General features: G+C 40.6%; 2 protein-coding genes across 2 annotated transcripts; both read right to left on the reverse strand.

Moving 5' to 3' along the window:
* Positions 1–505: 505 nt before the first annotated feature.
* Positions 506–8,900, reverse strand: bmi1a (bmi1 polycomb ring finger oncogene 1a; the record flags this gene model as incomplete). Its single annotated transcript, XM_080542798.1, has 10 exons — positions 8,783–8,900; positions 4,632–4,762; positions 4,150–4,246; positions 3,980–4,035; positions 3,710–3,760; positions 3,221–3,344; positions 2,245–2,290; positions 1,370–1,468; positions 1,062–1,142; positions 506–835 (listed from the first exon to the last, which is right to left on the reverse strand). The coding sequence occupies exons 2-10, from the start codon at positions 4,747–4,749 to the stop codon at positions 506–508; spliced, it is 1,002 nt and encodes a 333-aa protein (XP_080398924.1). The 5' UTR covers positions 4,750–4,762; positions 8,783–8,900.
* Positions 8,901–9,976: 1,076 nt separating this feature from the next.
* Positions 9,977–15,544, reverse strand: commd3 (COMM domain containing 3; the record flags this gene model as incomplete). The annotated part of the gene is made up of 8 exons (XM_080542799.1): positions 9,977–10,248; positions 11,702–11,761; positions 11,869–11,925; positions 12,017–12,077; positions 14,066–14,100; positions 14,448–14,511; positions 14,709–14,820; positions 15,406–15,544. 8 exons carry the CDS (start codon positions 15,542–15,544, stop codon positions 10,189–10,191), a joined length of 588 nt encoding a protein of 195 aa, XP_080398925.1. The 3' UTR covers positions 9,977–10,188.
* Between the last annotated feature and the right edge of the window lie 2,679 nt (positions 15,545–18,223).

An 18,223-nucleotide genomic window follows, 5' to 3' on the forward strand; every position in this document is an offset into this window, starting at 1 on the left:
TATCATTTCGATTATCAACTTCTCTCTCGAACACTTTTCAAAGGCCAGTAGAAAGAACTGAATCAGAGGCAACCGTTTCAAACATGAGTAATAAAATGTGTTTTCATGACATGCTTTATGGAACAGGTTGAAATACACACTTAAAATAGACACATATTTAGATTTGAAAACATTAAAATGGAAAGAAAATAATATAAAGATCTTCAGTCACATCTGTAAAATAAAACACAGCTTTGAGGGGGCATTGTGTTCCACAGCTTTGAGGGGGCATTATGCTCCAACATTCTAACCTTTTTACAACTGTCATACCGCCAATGTCACCTTCCAGCAATATAACATCCGGGCTATGTTCCTATTGAAATGCTTCACTTCCACTACGTTAAACTTACATAGTATATTTATAACAACAACGATAATAAAAAGAGAGCGTCTACAACAATGGAACTACATTGGCATGGAAATAGCTGAGCGGTCTGGCGTTGGCTATCCGGTTCTGTGTGTGCAGTCATCCCGAGGAGGCGGAGCCATTCAGGGAAGCCTTCCGTGGTTTGTTTCCAAAGGTGTAAGGCCGACTGGGGGCTGGTGCCGAGGTGGAGGCTCCATTGACAGCATTGGAGATGTGGGGGAAATGGGGATGTGGGGACTGCACCGGGGTGCTGGGGCTGGGCAGCGACGAGGATGTCGAGGGAACACCAGCAGGGCTGCTGGCTTTGTCGCTGGCTGAGTCGCTCTCCAGTCCAGAGCGCGCCGTGGTGTTCTGGCCCTCCTGTGTGTGACCGATCTTCATTTTTTTACAGCTGGGTCTGACACGGTACTTGAGGGGCAAAGGGCCATTCTGAAAAAGGGTTAGGAGAAATAAACCTTTGAAACTTCGACTTTAACATTCCAATTCAGGGTTAATCAAATGTTGAAACAAAAGGGAAAAAAGAATCGTCGAAATTGTACTCCAACAAACTGTTGACACCAAATAAAAACTACATATAAAGCATATAAAAACCAACAATATCTTTGGCTAATAAAATCTTAAAAATGACAGATTTCTTCTTTATGTCAGTTCTTACCCTTCTCCAGGTGTAGATGTAGGCTATGTCCATTAACGTGTAGTAATCTTTCAACGGCTCATCTTCATACATCACTTCAACCTGCATTGTGCAAAGACAACATTTCATGAGTATGTTCGGTAGAATGCCCTTCGTTGTTCCCCTGAACTGCAAGCAGTCTTTGTGAATTTACCAGCATTTAAATAAATAACAGTTAAAGCCAGTTAATTTTAACAATCGGAGAAAAAGCTTTTTTTTGGTCAGAATCCTCCTATAGCCATCATTTAACATCACATTTCCCCTTCTGTTGTTGTTTTGTGCTCAGTTACCTGGTAGGCACAGGGGATGTCCATCTTACTGCGCAGGAACTTTCTCAGATGCATGACTGTCATGGCTGCTGGACACTGGAGGTACCTCTTATTATTCAACTGCAAAAATAAACACTCATCATCATCATCATCATGAGGTTGGCCTACCTTCTAATTAAGATAAAACATCTCTGAAGAGAGAAGAGAGAAATCGGACCATCAGTCTAAGCAAGAGACAGCCACTGAAAGTCAGATGTAATACACATTTTGCCTTTCGATATATAAAAACAATTCTCTTCAGACTATTCAAAGTAAATTCAAATTTCCGGCCCACAATTAAAAAACGAGGTGTGCTGTTCAGTGGTGACAGAATGTTAACCAATGGCGGTGAACAATACGACAGAGCTATAGATGACATTGTATAGATGTGTTATGTAGATGTGTTGTAGGCAGCGGCAGCCGTGTGTGCCAAGTGATTGGAGTGCTGTTAGTAATAGTAAATACTAAACAGCATGAGAATGTAGGTAAGCTGTTTGTTAGAGAACATGTCCAGTAAAAAAGCAAGAGGAAGTGGAGACCAAGCAATAGGACACAGCAAAGAACAGACAGGAAACATTTAATATACTTTTCCATCTGTTAGGGTTCCCGATGGGACCATATGTACTGAAAAATGTATAGACTCCCTGCAATGTAAGTCACTTTGGATAAAAGTGTCAGCTAAATGGCCCCTATATATAAATATATATATAATATTATTAACATGTACACTTATGTATGTAACTATTGCATCTGAAGTTGCATCTGCAATCTCTGGGTAGGAGCATGCCACATCACAACTAAATAAAATCCCACTTCTACTACACAAATATAATCAATATAACACTTGGTCACTGTACCTGTTCTTTAGTCTGCTTGTCCTCTGTTGTGCCTGCCAGTTTAACCCTAGGTCAAGGACAACTAAATTAGTTCATTCACAGTACCACACAGAAATGTAACACAAGATATTTGAGAAATGTTTGCACACATTAGTTTGCTCCTGGTGAATGAATAAACAGAGTAAAAAGAACAAGCACACGCTTCCTTACTACTTCACGTTTATGTGAGAAAGATAGCAACGTTTCAGTTATGTGTTTTGACCAAAGATTTTTTAAATGGTGACTGTTCACAAAAAACAACACTTCCACTAACAAAGACTTAGTTCTAAAAGAACTTAAGTTTTCAAAAAAACAAAAACACAACAGTGTATAATAATAATAATTAAAAGAAAAAACATGACTGTGCAAGGAAACAAAACAAATCATACAAATATGTTTGTCATACAAAATGTAAAGTCACACTTTACATGATATTGCCCTGATTAATATTTAAATTACTTTTAGTACAAAATTGTTATAATGTGTGATTTAAAAAAGCCTTTATAATTCCATTGCAATGGGTTTACTTTTCTTTTCTTTTTTTTTACTAAAGAAGTGTAATAGGGAATGTTCTTGTTGCTCAAAGTCCATTATTATGTTATTTTGTCAAATCAGGCACTAATACATTGTTTGCACTAGAGTCATTCTATTGTTACAAGACAAGTCAAAAGGTGAAGTGTTCCCAAATACCATTTTAATTTTAAATTTAATTTTGCCATTTAGCAGACGCCTTTATCCAAAGCGACTTACAATTACGAATTACAGGGACATTCCCCCTGGAGTAACTGAGGGCTAAGTGCCTTACTCAAGGGCACACTAGTAGTGGTGTGGCTTCAGGCGGGATTCGAACTCACAACCTTCCGATCACAAGTCCAACTCACTATCCACTAGACCACCACTACCCCTATACCACACCACCAGTACCCCATTTTGATACTAGAAAATGAGATGGACAGACATGTCCGACACGTACTTATTCTGGTCGAAGAACTCGATGGAGAGGCTGATGATCTCATCATCTGTGATGATTCTCTTGTCCTCGTCAGCCACCTCCCCACGATCCTCGTTTGATCCGTTAGTCGCTGACAAACAAACAAAAACAATCAACAAGTTGCAGAGTTTACCACAAACCAAAAGGGAACAAGTATATCGCAAAAGAAAATAATTTGACAATATTTATGTTATTATCGGTTGGACTCAGAAGAGGACTATTTAAGAGAAACACAAATGATTTCCTCAACCAGGCACATCATTCACTCAAATGAATGAATCAAACTTCTGAAGCAGAAGAGAGGTCCAGAGGATAGGGTTCAACCTTTCCAGCTATGACTTCAAAATCAAGCAAAATCATGACGGTTCACAACTCCAATGGAATCAAACTCCAATGGATTACGCCAATGAAACTCAATCCATCACTGTGTGTATGTACAAGCGCTTATAGACTCACCATCTACAGAGGGGTGCTCTGCGTAGAAATCTCTCCGCCTCTTCATCTCATCTATAGGGAAACACATGGTTGTGACTCACATACATCTATATTTAAATATGCTTAATCTTTATGTCACACTGAAATGAAGAACCTATTGTAAAAGGCTTCTCTGGTATAAAACACCGGCCAATGACGCCTTCGGGACACAGTCGTTTGTCTACATTTACAAGGAACATAGAGAGTATGGCAAATAGAGGTGCAGCAATTCACAAAATATATTGTGCTTACTTTTGAAGAGGCCAGGGACCAGCTTGTAGACAATGTCTTGAAGGGTTTTGTCAGACCTTGACAGGAACAGCAGTTTCAGGATCAGTCATTATGGGTAACGAATACTACAGAATTCCAGATAGTAGCAGCACTGAGCATAAGAAATTATATTTCTAAAACAATGTGCCTACCTTATGTTGAGAAGTGGCTTAGTTTTGTGCACTTGCACATCACAAATGGGGCAATGTTTGCTGGTCTCCAGATAACGCACAATGCACATCTTACAGACTGAAACCATAAAAGACAAAAACTCTGGATTAGTTTATTTTATCAACAAAACATATTTACTGTAAATGCAAATCTGTATTCCTGCATGAAAAAAATAAGTGTTTCAGTTACACCATACATTTAGGACCGATCTAGCATCTTTCACAAATTAAAGGGTAAAGTATTGATTATCTCCTAAGAACACTTTGCTTTGCAACATACAGTAGCTAGTATAAATAGCCCTATATTCCTACCACCAAAAATGTTCTAAGACCGCAGGAACTATCCTACCTAGAATAGTACAATTCTAAAATAGCCCGAATTTCAGATCATTCAGAAACCATGTGGCTTGGCTCCAATACCAAGCCATTGTGCTTGGACCCAATCTTGAAGGAGTGTCACTCACATGAATGTAGACATTCTATGATGGTTGTGGCGTCGATGAAGTATCCCCCACACAGCACACACATGAGGTGGGGGTTCAGCTCTGTTATCTTAATTCTAGTTGTTCGATGCATCGTCATGGAAGGCAGAGTCCTGCAATGGAAGACAGGAGCACAGTTAAAACACAACAAGACGGCCAGGCTATCTGTAACCACGGAACAACGCCTTATATTGAAAAAACAACATCAGGGTATGAGTTCTTTCACAGCTTGATCAAGCTTGCATTCATTTAAATTGCGTAAACCATTTGGAAGGATGTTTTGTTTCTCTGCTACAGAAACACCATACTTTATGCTAATAGTATAATAACCAGGAGAGGGGCTGGTCGGTTTCAGAAGAGGACCCAGCAGTTGATTGATAGGCAACAATTGGTGTATGTCGTCGTTGGATTTGTTGGGGGCACATAAAGCTGAACGCACCGAGTAGCCATAAATCAACCCCATCTATTAGAATGGATCATATGCCTCCCAGCGCTTAAGTATTGTGCTCCTCGGTCGCTCATGGGAATTTGATAGCAGACCCACAAAACTAACAAGACACGTCGTAGCTTTGGAATCAAGTAGCCTCATAGATATTTAACATCGAGACATTTGAAGAGCGCCTCGGTGGTGGAACATCTAGATTCTGGAATTTCATTTAAAACTGTGTAGGCTAAATGCGCAAGATCAAATCGGCCGAGACCATCGCAACAACAATTTGTCATTGACATTCTCGGGTGAATTAATCCTCTCACCTCTCTCTCGGGGATGCAGAAGACGTTAATTCACTCGCTGTCAGGTGTGCCACACATGGACATTCTTACCGTTTCTATAGCAACTTCGCTCGCACCACTTGGCATCTCGCCAGGGACCGATACGAGGACACGTGCTTCGCCCAGAGAGCGATGATCACTGGCGCTGACGATGTGCCGATGAACAGCCCAACAATATGTGAATAAATATCATCCGTCCTTCCCTCGCATAGCGAATAGGCTACAGTCAGTCCCAACAGCATGGCTGCCATTTTGTAAAAAAAAAAAAAAAAAAAAACGTCTCGCTCGAAAATAATACGATTTCTTACAATGAACAACAATTTCCACATCAACGGGTGTTAAAACGGTTCCTACGTCGCTCTCGAGCCACGTCTCCCTGTCGTGCGCGTTCGTCTGAATAGACTGTATCTCTGATCGCTTTCCCTTGCTTGCTGTTTCCGTGGTGCATGCTGCCTGCACAGCCAACATAGGTTATCATAGGCACAGTGCAATAACATGGCTCGACCTCTAATGCGGCGGCGAAGAAGTGATTTATAATACAGAAGTTGAAGCACAACCAAATCTTTGCCACTATTCAGCCGAAGGGACATGGAGGCGAGGCTACTAAATAAGTGTCAACGGGCAGCTGGACTAGCCAACAATAATAATAATAGCAGCATAGAGCAATGGGGGGAAATGTCTCTGACATCGCGGGGTTGTTTGGAAACAACGTCTGGGAGGACAGACAAACTTATAAGTTAAGTTATCGTCTATATTCTCTTGCTACCGCTCTATCTTTGTTCTCACCATAAACCCTTTAATTTTAGACACATTTATAATGCCGTAACAATACAACGACTTGCTCTTGCAAAAGATTGCCGCCCTCCTTTAAAACACATGACCATGGATTGTTGCTTTAGTTTAAGCTACTGGCATGAAGAATAAAACATGGTACACGAGAAATTAAACATCCAGAGTTGGATCAAAAGTGGTCCGAGCGACATTGCGTGACGTAGCTAGGACCACAACAATGATAACATGCATGCCGCGTGCGTGATGAACACCCTCCAATCTCATTCTATTAGGAGGCTTCTGATGTCGAGGAGAAAGGCTTTACAATTATAGATATCCTCCTAACTCCATCCAGGTCACTGGGGTAGCGACCCACTAGCACATCGTGTGCTGGAGCCTAAATTAATAAAACACGAATTTCGGGAGCGTTGAAGACTTCAATATTGTTAAACGAATGGCATTGCAAACAGGTAAGCTTTTACACAATCAGTCGATTAACTAACTGATGTTTGCACAACTGTTATAGCCTATATACCACTGCTTTGGGATGAGCATCGCAGAACCAAACGGCCATGCTGACAGAAACACATAAACACGCATATAAGACAACTTCACCATGTCGAAGCAGCTGCAGCACGAAAAATGTATCCATAGCAGAACGTAGAAAACCATTCAATATTTTCAACATATGCAACAAATGATGGCTACCAAAGTTGAATATATTTTCAATATCCACTTTGAACTTTGAACTGGGAGACACGTTATGATCTCAATATGAAGCAACGGGTCCCATGCTTTCTAATCTTCGGTCGTGATCTGCAGTAGCCTAACAGCATTCAGTGTCCCGCGCAACAAATAGCCCCTGTAAGGACGTGGACGCTACAGTCAATATATATATAGGCTATATTTGTATTTGTTTCGACCAAAAGGTATACGGACATGGACATGATCACTTATAGCCCAGCTATTATCATTTCAGCACATCACAATGGATGAAGACAGACAGCTCATCACTGAATAGTTCTCCTGTTGTAGCCTAATTGATGATGCTGACCATCTTTATATCCATCTGAGGTGCCAGTGCACAAGTCATATACTGGCACAAGCATGTCAACTGGAGCTGATGGGAGACCACTTTACCAGATATCAAAATGAACATCATTGACAAGGGGGGGGGGGGGGGTCGAGGCCTCTGTAAAGGGGTGTTTCTGCATGGCGAAAGCGTTTGCTTGGCCCCCATGGCTGGACATAAAATATACATATTTGCATTCCTAGAACTGTGAAAAGTAGCAACATTGTATCAACACAGATCTGACTAATGTAACAAGCATCCGCGTTTGTAACCTCACTCTCAATGAAAACATCATGGATGGGCTGTCAGCTGCAAGAACATATTCTTTCCCACTTAAACTGTTCACTTCCACAGAAGAGCATTTGCATTGATAACGCATGATCAAAAGGACCTTATTACAAAGCATATGGGACAAACAACACATTTGGCTCGTTCAGCCTGCACTTATCAAACGACATGATGTTCTCACTCAGTGCAAAACTAGCGTTTGATTGTTGAAAGATAGATTTTTACGCACGATCAACTGCATTTTTAACATTCAATGCACAATTCCTAACAGTGAACCAACAAGAGGAGGTGAGATTGCTCACTCAAACATTAGGCTGCGAGAAACCAACACAATCTTCTGTTTTGGCAGAGGATAGGGTGTCATAGGCTGTCCATTTTGACATCAAGAAGGTTTATGGTGCATTAAGCCATGTTTAAACCATCCATTCTTATTAGGTCATCTACATTTGACAGATAATGTCAAGTAAGTTGCACGCGAGGAGCCTTATTGCTGAAATGATCCTTATTAATCAGAGGTCGTAGCCAACATCTTGCCAATCAGTAAGGAAAAAAATCATAAAAGTGGTTTGACTCCAAATTCACGTGCGCCAATATTGTAACACAGTCATCTGGCGTGGATAACTCTGATCCCGTCTTTACCAACTGATAGCGACGATTTGATGATGAATAATTAAAAGGTTTAACACTCACAACGTACAGGGACCAGTATTCACCAAGGGGGAACTTAAGTTAATAAAACAAACGCATCGCAACATATGCGTAATACAACTACACTAACCTGTTCCCAACATCAAAGAGGTCATATTTCTATAAAATGGGGACACTAGATGGAACTTTACCAATAAGGAGAACCACTAGAGCTCGTGCTGCCGTGAACATCTCATCCATCTCGGTCTCGTTCGCTTGAGATCACGGACTTTGTGGACATTTTAACAACATCAACCAAACCCATTCCATAAACAAACATAACAGACCGCAACAATAAATAGTACAGAATCTCATGCGCGGGACTGTGTAGCGCAATGCCAAAGCGTGCGTGAGAAATGAACACATTTTAAAAAGCAGAGCGAGGACAGAAGAGCTCCACGTCGGTGAGCGCGAGCCACCGTCAAAGCCCCGCATCCACCACGGGCTCGATCTCCATTTGAACCCACAAAAAAACACATACGCGCACCGAGAACCCTACCGTTATTTATTCTACGGTAAGAGAAGATATCGAATGATTACATACCCCAAGGCTCGACTGGTGAACGGCTCGACTGGAGACGAGGAGACAATGAAAGTTAGAAGGCGATCAGCAGAAACAGAATGCGAGCCGAGCCGCCATCTTGAAACGAGCTGCAGACGCTGTCAATTGCGGAGAGCGCAAGGCAACCCGGAGCTCATTTCAGACGCGTTACAATTCGTCTTTTTCTCCCGCTTTGCAAATCGTGCGCGTAAAGTATTTTCTGTCGCTGAAGGTTCCAGACTTCTGGCTTGTGCGTTCCGAACGGTCGGACTTCGTTCTCGGACAAGTTTGCCTCCAAAATCGGCTCTTTGAAAAATGCAGCAGTGTGTGTGCTCTGTGTGGAAACTGACACCGTCCCCAAAATGGCTTGTAGTTCGACCGCCCCGCTCTGGTCACGTGGTCCCATTCCTTAAGGGTGGCCTGGAAATTAGTGTCGGTGTACTACACTAGGCTATTCCAGTCGGGCCAATTCACGATGCTTCGAGAAATGACACAAATAAATATACATATTCAACCCATGTTGTTGCCCTGTCGCATCATTTCCTTTGAACACATTGACAACACTCGAGTGGTGCTACGGTGTGTTTGTATCAGCTGCTACAGCAACATTGATATTCTACAATAGCCTATAGAGATTCTCTTTTCGGAACGGTGCGTTTGCCGTCTCCTTTTCCAAAACCATTTCAGCTATAAGCAAAAATGCGTCTTTGTGATAAATGCATAAAACACCAAGACGCTACACTGTTGACTCAAAATTAGACTACGAATTAATAGAGGCAATAGAAGTGTCTTGGATGTTTAGGAATTTGAGCCATGGGTCGTTTGGGACGTTGCTTTATGTAGATGCTGTTCAGCTCGTGTTTGCGCTGGCAAAAGCCACTACGTCACCGAACCAGTGCGTTTGACGACCGTCCTCGCCTCGCCAGTGGCACAGAGTTTCATTTCATGTGGATTTTCTAATTTGTCATAAAGACGCCAGACCTTAAGGTTGATGTATCGCACTGACAAAGACGCGATGGGCTATATTGGACACCTTTACTGTCAGTCAGGAAGTGTAGTCGAACACTGGAGTGTACAGGTCGGGCTTCAAGGACATCACCGAAAAATACCTGTACAAAGTTTAAGTAGTAGGCTAGGCTAGTCCTTGTAATTTCTCACCTAAACAGCTGCAATAAATAAATCAGAAGACAATGAAGGAAAAATGTAATTGAACATTTTATTGCTTACAATATCATTGTTGAACATAATTGATTTTTTTCCGCATCAATCTAACAAGTACAAAAATGCAAAGAAAAAAAATAGATATCAACTCCACGTTGAATTGCTGAACGTCAGTGATGCGAGGAGAGGAAGGGGGTCACTTGCGAAACCTGATTCCGCTGTTCTGTCACGGCGGTTCGAGGGCGAGCTCACAACTGCGTAGCTTTCTCCAGACACTTGGCCGCGTCTTTCATCTTTCCCACCAAATCCTGAAAAAAAACAAGGTCACATAGTCGGTCCACTTCAACATAATGAGTATGGGGGGAGTTTAAAACACCATACATTTTATGGTTTGGAAAAATAGAAAAATGAGAAATGCAGCATTTCACGAATAAAAATATTCAATAATTTATCAAAAAGGCACTTGGATTCAAGGGATTTCTATAGCCTAAGCGATTCATGACTGAGCAGTCAACGACAGAACCATGACTTGCATCTCAAATGTAGACCGTGCAACCACAGGTCCATGGTCCATAGCCACGTTCTGGGTCATTCTTCCGTATCGGCTAACGGGAAAAGTAAAGTGTCTGTATTGAAACATGGGCGCTGCTTCAATAAGAGCTAATCATGCCCATGACTGAACTTTTACACATGCGGCAAAAATGTTATTAACATGGCATGGTTAAAGATGATTCAATGTAGCCTAAAGGTCCTAAAATATTGCCTGCGTGTTGCATTTAAGTATAGGCTATTTGGATTACGGAGGTTGACGTCAATTGAAATGCAAACGTTAAAGTTCATTAATCCTAAAATGAGGCTATCCCTCATAAACATGGCGTTCTCATTTACCGAAGCCTCCGCACAGATATACCTATAACAGAGTAAAGTCTTGGAACAGAGAATACACTTTAACCAGTATAGTGCAGGGGCAAGGGGGGAAACCTTGCGGACAAATTATCTGGAGGACTGTTGGAAATAATGCATCAAACTCTCGAATAAGACAATTTATAAACAGATAGAAGGAACAGGTGAGATGAACACAGGCACATATTTAAACCGGACACGTCACTGAAGCCTCGTGTCACTTAAGCACGGTCCTCCTGCACGTATCTTTCAGGAGGATAGGCTGCTTTAAACTACAACATCGACGTTCACACACGACAAAACAGTAGCACATTATTTGAAGCACAGACTCCATGTCACAATCAATGGATTTATATAGACCAGAAATATTCGATATCAAAAAAACATCTGCAGTATAGGTAGCCAAAAGGTTACGGCCAATGTCGCCATTGTGTCAGCAAGACGATCATCTCGACACAGATCATAGAAAGATAATTGAAAGACTCGATGCATATTCGAAGCACAACGGACTTGGCGATACAAGTTCCAATGCTTTACTTTTCACACATCCACTCTGGCCATTTCCCATTCATTCATTAAACAAAATAAACACAATTAATAACGGGAAATCAATGTGGAGTTAAAGGAGTTCACAAGTGCTCTGTCTGCTATTTTGTTTTATTAAACATTGAATTCTGGAATTCTATTTAATCCGAAGGATGGAAACAACAGTGTATGGTGATAGTTGTAGATTATTTAATACATGTAGCCTAATTGTATCCATGTAATGTAATGCCTAATGTAAAACATGACTATAGCCATTCTGTACAAATGCATTGTATGCATACCACATTTCTACTGCGTTCCAAATAACTGTACCTGAAGTTGTTCCATCGTGCAGCTAAAGTTGACTTCTGACGACCCTCCATTATCGCCATTCTGTAAATGCAACACTTGTTATATGCTGACACACAAGTTAATACAGGACAGTTTGCCTTTCATACTCAATTCTTCTTGGACGTATAGGCTATTATAGTGTAGCCTACCTCGATATTTAATGAGATCAGGTAGGAGGGCTCGTTGACTTTATGCACGTGCCCGTTCTGCCATGGAGACAACATGAATTAGACTTTTTAAGACTTTAATCCACATAACCAAAATCCAACCAACCGTGATCGCTGTCAAACAAAATACCTTAATGCAGTACTCCAAGCGCCAGGACACATCGTTGATGTGAGGTGGGCATCTCCCTATACTAAACATGCAAACACACAGAAGAGAAGGTTGATGTGAGGTGGGCATCTCCCTATACTAAACATGCACAAACACAGAACAGAAGGCCCACATTATCTTAATGCAATACACTCCTGGACAAGAAACGGGAATGATTTCAGAATTAAAAATAAAAAAATAGGTACTGGCAGTTTAACATATAGGATATAGCCTATAGGCCTACAGATTTGTGAATAATTCCCGTAGTAGTAACCTCCCTGTAGTCTTTCGTCCTATGAGGTTGATCATACTTGTGTGGTTCAAATTAAAATATCTACATCGGGAAAGATACGTTTGAACATATAGCTTGGGACCAGTGAGACGTTTTGGAAGTTTGCCTGTCAGGACAATGACAAAAGGGACAATCAGCGTGATTAATTACAATGTAAAAGCTGCCTTTATCAATGCGCTAAACAAACGCTCCCTGTAAAAGAGCTGTGCTTTTTCTAAGAAAAATAAACCGATTTAAAGTGTTTGCTGTCAAGCAGACGCTTTCACTAACTTAAGCCATCAAAGGACAATGGGGTAAAAACATTGTCACAAATGACAAAATGTGCAGGTTCACGTCTATAGCGTACTTGCTATTGGACTCTTTACAATTACCCATTCAAATCATGATAGTTTAGTAGCAACAGGTCTATATTTTAGAAGAAATTTAAAAATAATAATAATTAGAAAATAGATTCACAACTTTGGCCTTTCAATATGCATCCCCAAATCATTTGGCGAAATGTGCATTGTTGCTGGCTTAACTTAATCATCTCATGGGCTTGCAAAAAAGGATGACTTGCCTGCCCTCACAAAAGCTTTAAAATCATTGTAGGCTATTTAACTCAATGCTTCTAGTGCCATGTGCTCTGGACAACTTAACTGCTCAAAAGTGTCACATGAAAATCCCATCAGGAATGAAGAGTCTGGTTCATTCAGCTTCTGTCGGCTGTTTGATGTCTTATTTTATTTGGCATGGCATGTTTCAACATGAATTTGTGTAGTTAAAATATGCTAAATTTGGCACACTAGCCACACAATTTAAAGGGCAATCTGGGATACTAGCAACAACCACTTAGTTGGTTAACACTATGAGGCTGGTGAAATGTAACCACTCTCAAATTCACAAACTGGGCTATGTGAATGCAAAGACTGACCATCCATGAGGAAACTATGAACTACCAAAATGATGGTTTTAACCATGTTTTGATCGTTTACAAACAATGGAGTAAAACAAACTCATACTTTGTGTTCTGATAAGTTAAACTAAGCTCATGATGCATTTATGTTCTCCAATGGTTATATCTAATTATTCCAAACATGGATGTACTAATAGACTGCCTTTTAATGGATTTCCATAAAATGTTAAGTAGACTACCAAAGCATAAGTGACATTTTCTAACATTTTTAGGAAAGCCAAAACAAATCTGAGATTGTTAAGTCTAGTGTTTATTACATTTAACAACAACAATGTAAAAACCACTTATGTTTTCTTAAAGAAAGATCTGATTTCAGTTAATAAGAAGGCAAAATAAAATCTGAACAAATATTTCGAAAATCACAAACAATTTACTGTCACTTGCCTTTTGCACAACACGATCAAGTCATGTTGCTGAGTTGAATAGCAATGAGTTGAATTTTGCCATCAAGCTGAACCCCTCATGCTGTGATGGGACCTTTGTTTTTACCATCTATTTCAGTCGATTTGAGGATTTCAGCCACATTGTTTTGCCGTTAGCTAGATCTCATCTAGAGCTTTCTATTGATATAAAGCTTACAAGTCCTTGCATAGGCTATATTGCATTTTGGAATGTAACAATAATCGCCATGCCTACAGACAAAGTTCATATTAAAAGCTGGTTTGACAAGCCAAAAAGCTTCTGCAAGGCACAACAAAATAAGATGTGGAAACACATTCCTCAAATTAGGCCTAATTCTGTAGGTATTTTTGCACAGTCATTGCGCAGGACATACTAAGCTTACCTTGACAATAGAGTTTCCAGGTCACTTTTATATTTCTAGGGGGGACAAAAAAGGTAGAATTGAGATCCTGCACCAGTTTGAATAATCTTTAGTCTACATTAAATAATGATAGGTCTAACATATTAGTCAACACTAAACTTGCACTTTACATGTTCTTGCACTTAGTTGTACAGTATTTATTCATAGTATCCACTCATATCGGTACTGTATAGTTTGTCTTGAGTACTGTCGTGTTGTCGTCTTGTTGTTGTATGTACTGTAGCTTGTTTAGTATGGTAGAATACCAAGTCATGTTCCTAGTGCACTGCACATGGCGAATAAAGTTGAATTGAACATAGGCTAGGTATCGACCTAGGCCTAACATAGTCAACATAGTTATCACCTGGAATGAGGTGTAGAACACTTCCGTTTGCTCCGCATCAAATCTAACTTCCTCCAGACACGAGCTGTAAGGACAGAGGATCAACACAGATCAACTACAGGAAGAATCTAGGGTTTTAACGTTGTTATAGGTGTTTTGTCGATTGTTATTGTTACAGTGCATGGAGGCAAATGTCCACATTGTGTGGACAAATGACTTAAAATGTGGACAAATGACTTCAATGTTTCTATTCAAACATCAGACGCCAGAATAAATATTCACCTTATTGTGGATTTGTCCGCGTTTTGTTTAACCCCCTCCAGTATGCAGGTGGTCGCTGACACGTGACAGTGTTTCAAGAGGGTCTGGTCAATGCGCTTAAACTCGGGTTGATCTGCGATACAAAACAAATGATTGTCTAATTATGTATGTGTGTATATGGCACTCTGTGGAAGACGATGGGATGCAGATGATGAGATGCAAATAAAATATGTACATTCAAACGCGCTCTCTCTCTCTCTCTCTCTCTCTCTCTGTCTCTCTCTCCCTCTGCATTGTCGAATAACGGACAGTCTTAAGAAATCCGAAGTCAAATAATCAATACGTTCCTCAGGTGCAACAGGCTTAAATTGCAGCTACGATTATTCAGAGATCATTGCTCTCTGCAGCTCTCCCATCTAGTGTAGCTACACACCGCTAGGCTACCGGGTGATGCTGCACTGGCTCAGAACACTCTCTAATAGTGAACAGCGCGTGATCATGTTTTTCAGGCTCGCGGCGAGAATAAAGTGACCACTTCAAACACACAAGACACAAATATGTTTACATTGTATCCATTGCATTGCTATAGGCATATAGGGATACACTATCATTGCATTTCAAGCTTTGCAAAGCTACCCTATCTATCTCCTCACTGGGAAAGAAACCGGAAGTGGCGGCAGCACAGACAATAGGCTCGCGCAGAGACTAACGGGCTTACCTAAAACGCTGCTGTCGGCATGGGAGGAGAGGAGGCTGCGAAAGGCGACGTCGATCAACACTGTGAAGGTGTCCAGGTCGAACACCGTCGGGTCTGCTAAACACTGCAGCCCTCTCTGCACACACTCCGACAACTCCATTTTGCATGAAGAAAAATGAACCCACGACTCCGAATCACGTGACACATCAGCTGATGTTGCATGTTTCCGAGAGAGAGAGAGAGCAATGTGCACTGTTCACACAGAATACACAGTCTCGTTGTAATAAAGAGATGAAAATGATTATATTTAGAATATGTTTCAATTGTCAACAACAGAGAAAACCGGTACGTAGGTTGTAGAGTAGTTTTATTTTCGACTCACTTATTTGTAGGCTACAGCCAGGTTAAAACTGGACGTTGCTTCGGCCCCTAACCCAACCAAAGATGCATTTTGAGTGTGTAGCTTATATATGTTAAGGAATTAATACACTCTGATGAGAACTCTGAATGAGGATAATAGGCGATGGAAGGTTAGTAGCCTATAGTATAGTATAGTATAGCCATATACCATATACTAAACAGTACCGTTTTATTAGACTCTTATTGCGCTAAACGCATATTGAGGGGAATTCCTTGTAGGAGTAAGTGTTGAGAATCTGCTAGAGCATTTGTTAACAGGAACTAGGCAGAATGGGGATGATAGAGGGTCTACTGAGGGCAGGACTGTATCATAATTGTGTTCCCGTCCAGAGTCTTTCAACACAGATTATTTCACAATTAACATTGGCTAGTGTGCAATTTAGAAAGTATATAGGCAGTATTGTTACATGGCCACTATAGCTATGAAACAATATTGGAAAAAACCCTTCAAAGAAAGGTATGTAAATGTCCTGCCCATGGGTCCTATGGATAGGCCGTGGTGAGACCATTATGTCCATGCAGGAGGAGACACAGAATGGAACGAATATCCATTGTCCCAGCTGAACAGGCTGCAGCCCACCAGTCCAAGTAGAAGCAGTGTATATTGCTTGATAGCCGAAGCAACGCCCATAAAAGACCAACCTGGTGCTGGGGCTTATCAAGGTCAGAGTTCACGACCTCTCTCACCTGTCAAGAGGTGATCCTTGTGCAGCATGGGTTTGTCTGTCACTGTTAGTTTGGTAGTTAGTTTGCTGTCCATTTTCAGCACAATAGAATAGGCTGTGTCTCAGAAACGGTGGGGAGGCACTTCACCCTGCCCGGTGACACCCACCCTGACGCTAACTGGGTCTGTTAGGCCTAATGGGATAGGAATGGCAGTGTTAATAATGTCCTGTATTTCATAGTTATGTTTAGACAATAGAACTATCACCAACGATATTTGGAAATTGGTTTAGACATTTATAAACACTTTTCGTGGTGAGGCAGGCGTGGTCGCGATTTAGCCTACGGCTAGTTACAATATAACCGGTTATACTATAACCAGTTCTATTATAACCAGTGTGGCTTATGTCCAGGAATGGTTATAGCTCTGTGACACACAGGACAGCTGACATCGGCGAGGCCATTAGTAGTCCAAAGTTGCTGAACAATGTAATACAGGCTACTCCAGCCAGGTCTATTTTTCCCTTAATAACCATTTTACTTTTTCCCTCTCTAAATAGCTCACTTTTGTCCTCTGAATTCTGTTGAACATTAATCACCCGCGAGCTCACAGATTAATCTCAATTTGGCCCCTCTCCCCCTCACAATTCCGATAATCGAATCTGCATAAATCTGCACCATAATCAGACAACAGTTTGACGACCAAATGTTATTTTATAGGCCTATACCTATATTGGATAGGATGGGATGTAAAAGTATTGCTAACAATTGTATTTCTAGCATTAACTGCTGGCTGTTTTTGGCTTTGTTCACAATGTAGTAACACTTTGTTTTGTGACAAGTGACAACTTGTCAATTTGGCATAATCAAAGTCTGGTGTAAAACTGAAAGTTGACACTGGGACATTTGGAGGTGAAACGGTGACATAAAAACATACCTCTCTGATTTCCAAACCGTGTGTTTTCTGCTTTAGATTATTCGATATGCCAGCGTCTGGGAAAGCAGCTGTTACGGTATGCTATGTTTAACAATAAACCATATTAGACAGTCATGTCGACCTGCTCAACCTCCTGCTACTTGCCTATCAAATCTTCTTAAGAAGTTACACATTTAATGATAACTTTTTTACGCTATAGCCTAGTCTAACCATCTATTTTCAAACAAAACTAACATTACTCAAATTATGCAAAAACACACAGATTCAATGTTATTAGTTAAGAGTATTTCCTTGTTGATCAAATAAAAAATCTAAGGGCGAGGGGCGGAAAGAGCAAGACTATTGGAATAAAGGTGTTTTCTGTCATGCGCAGTTTTGAACGATGTGTTATTTCGGTAATACATTTGCCCGAAAGCGGTGAATTACTGCAGTAGCCTTACAATGTATTAATTGGATATGTGTTTACGTCTTGAGTTGAGCGATTTGTGTTACATAAGGAATTGTCCTCGTTCATTTAGACGGCTCAACTATGCAACAACTATGCAATTACAAAGCAATTAGGCTACTAATCTATAATATGTTTATTCGCGTTATATCGTTTCCGAGTCCGTTAAGAATGTGGTCTATAACTTTGGGTTCGAGTTTGGAACGAGTTTGTCACTCAAACATTTACAGTAAAGATATGGATATTCAAAGACATTATATACCAAATAATCGATAGCCTTTTGATGGCTTACAACCCAGTTATGAACATGTATTGCTTGAAATAAAAGATCAACATTAACATTCAATTGTTCATTGACGATTTTAACTAAACAT

This window comes from Nansenia antarctica (assembly GCF_963989245.1).
Source record: "Nansenia antarctica genome assembly, chromosome: 12".
Classification (NCBI taxonomy): Eukaryota; Metazoa; Chordata; class Actinopteri; order Argentiniformes; family Microstomatidae; genus Nansenia; species Nansenia antarctica.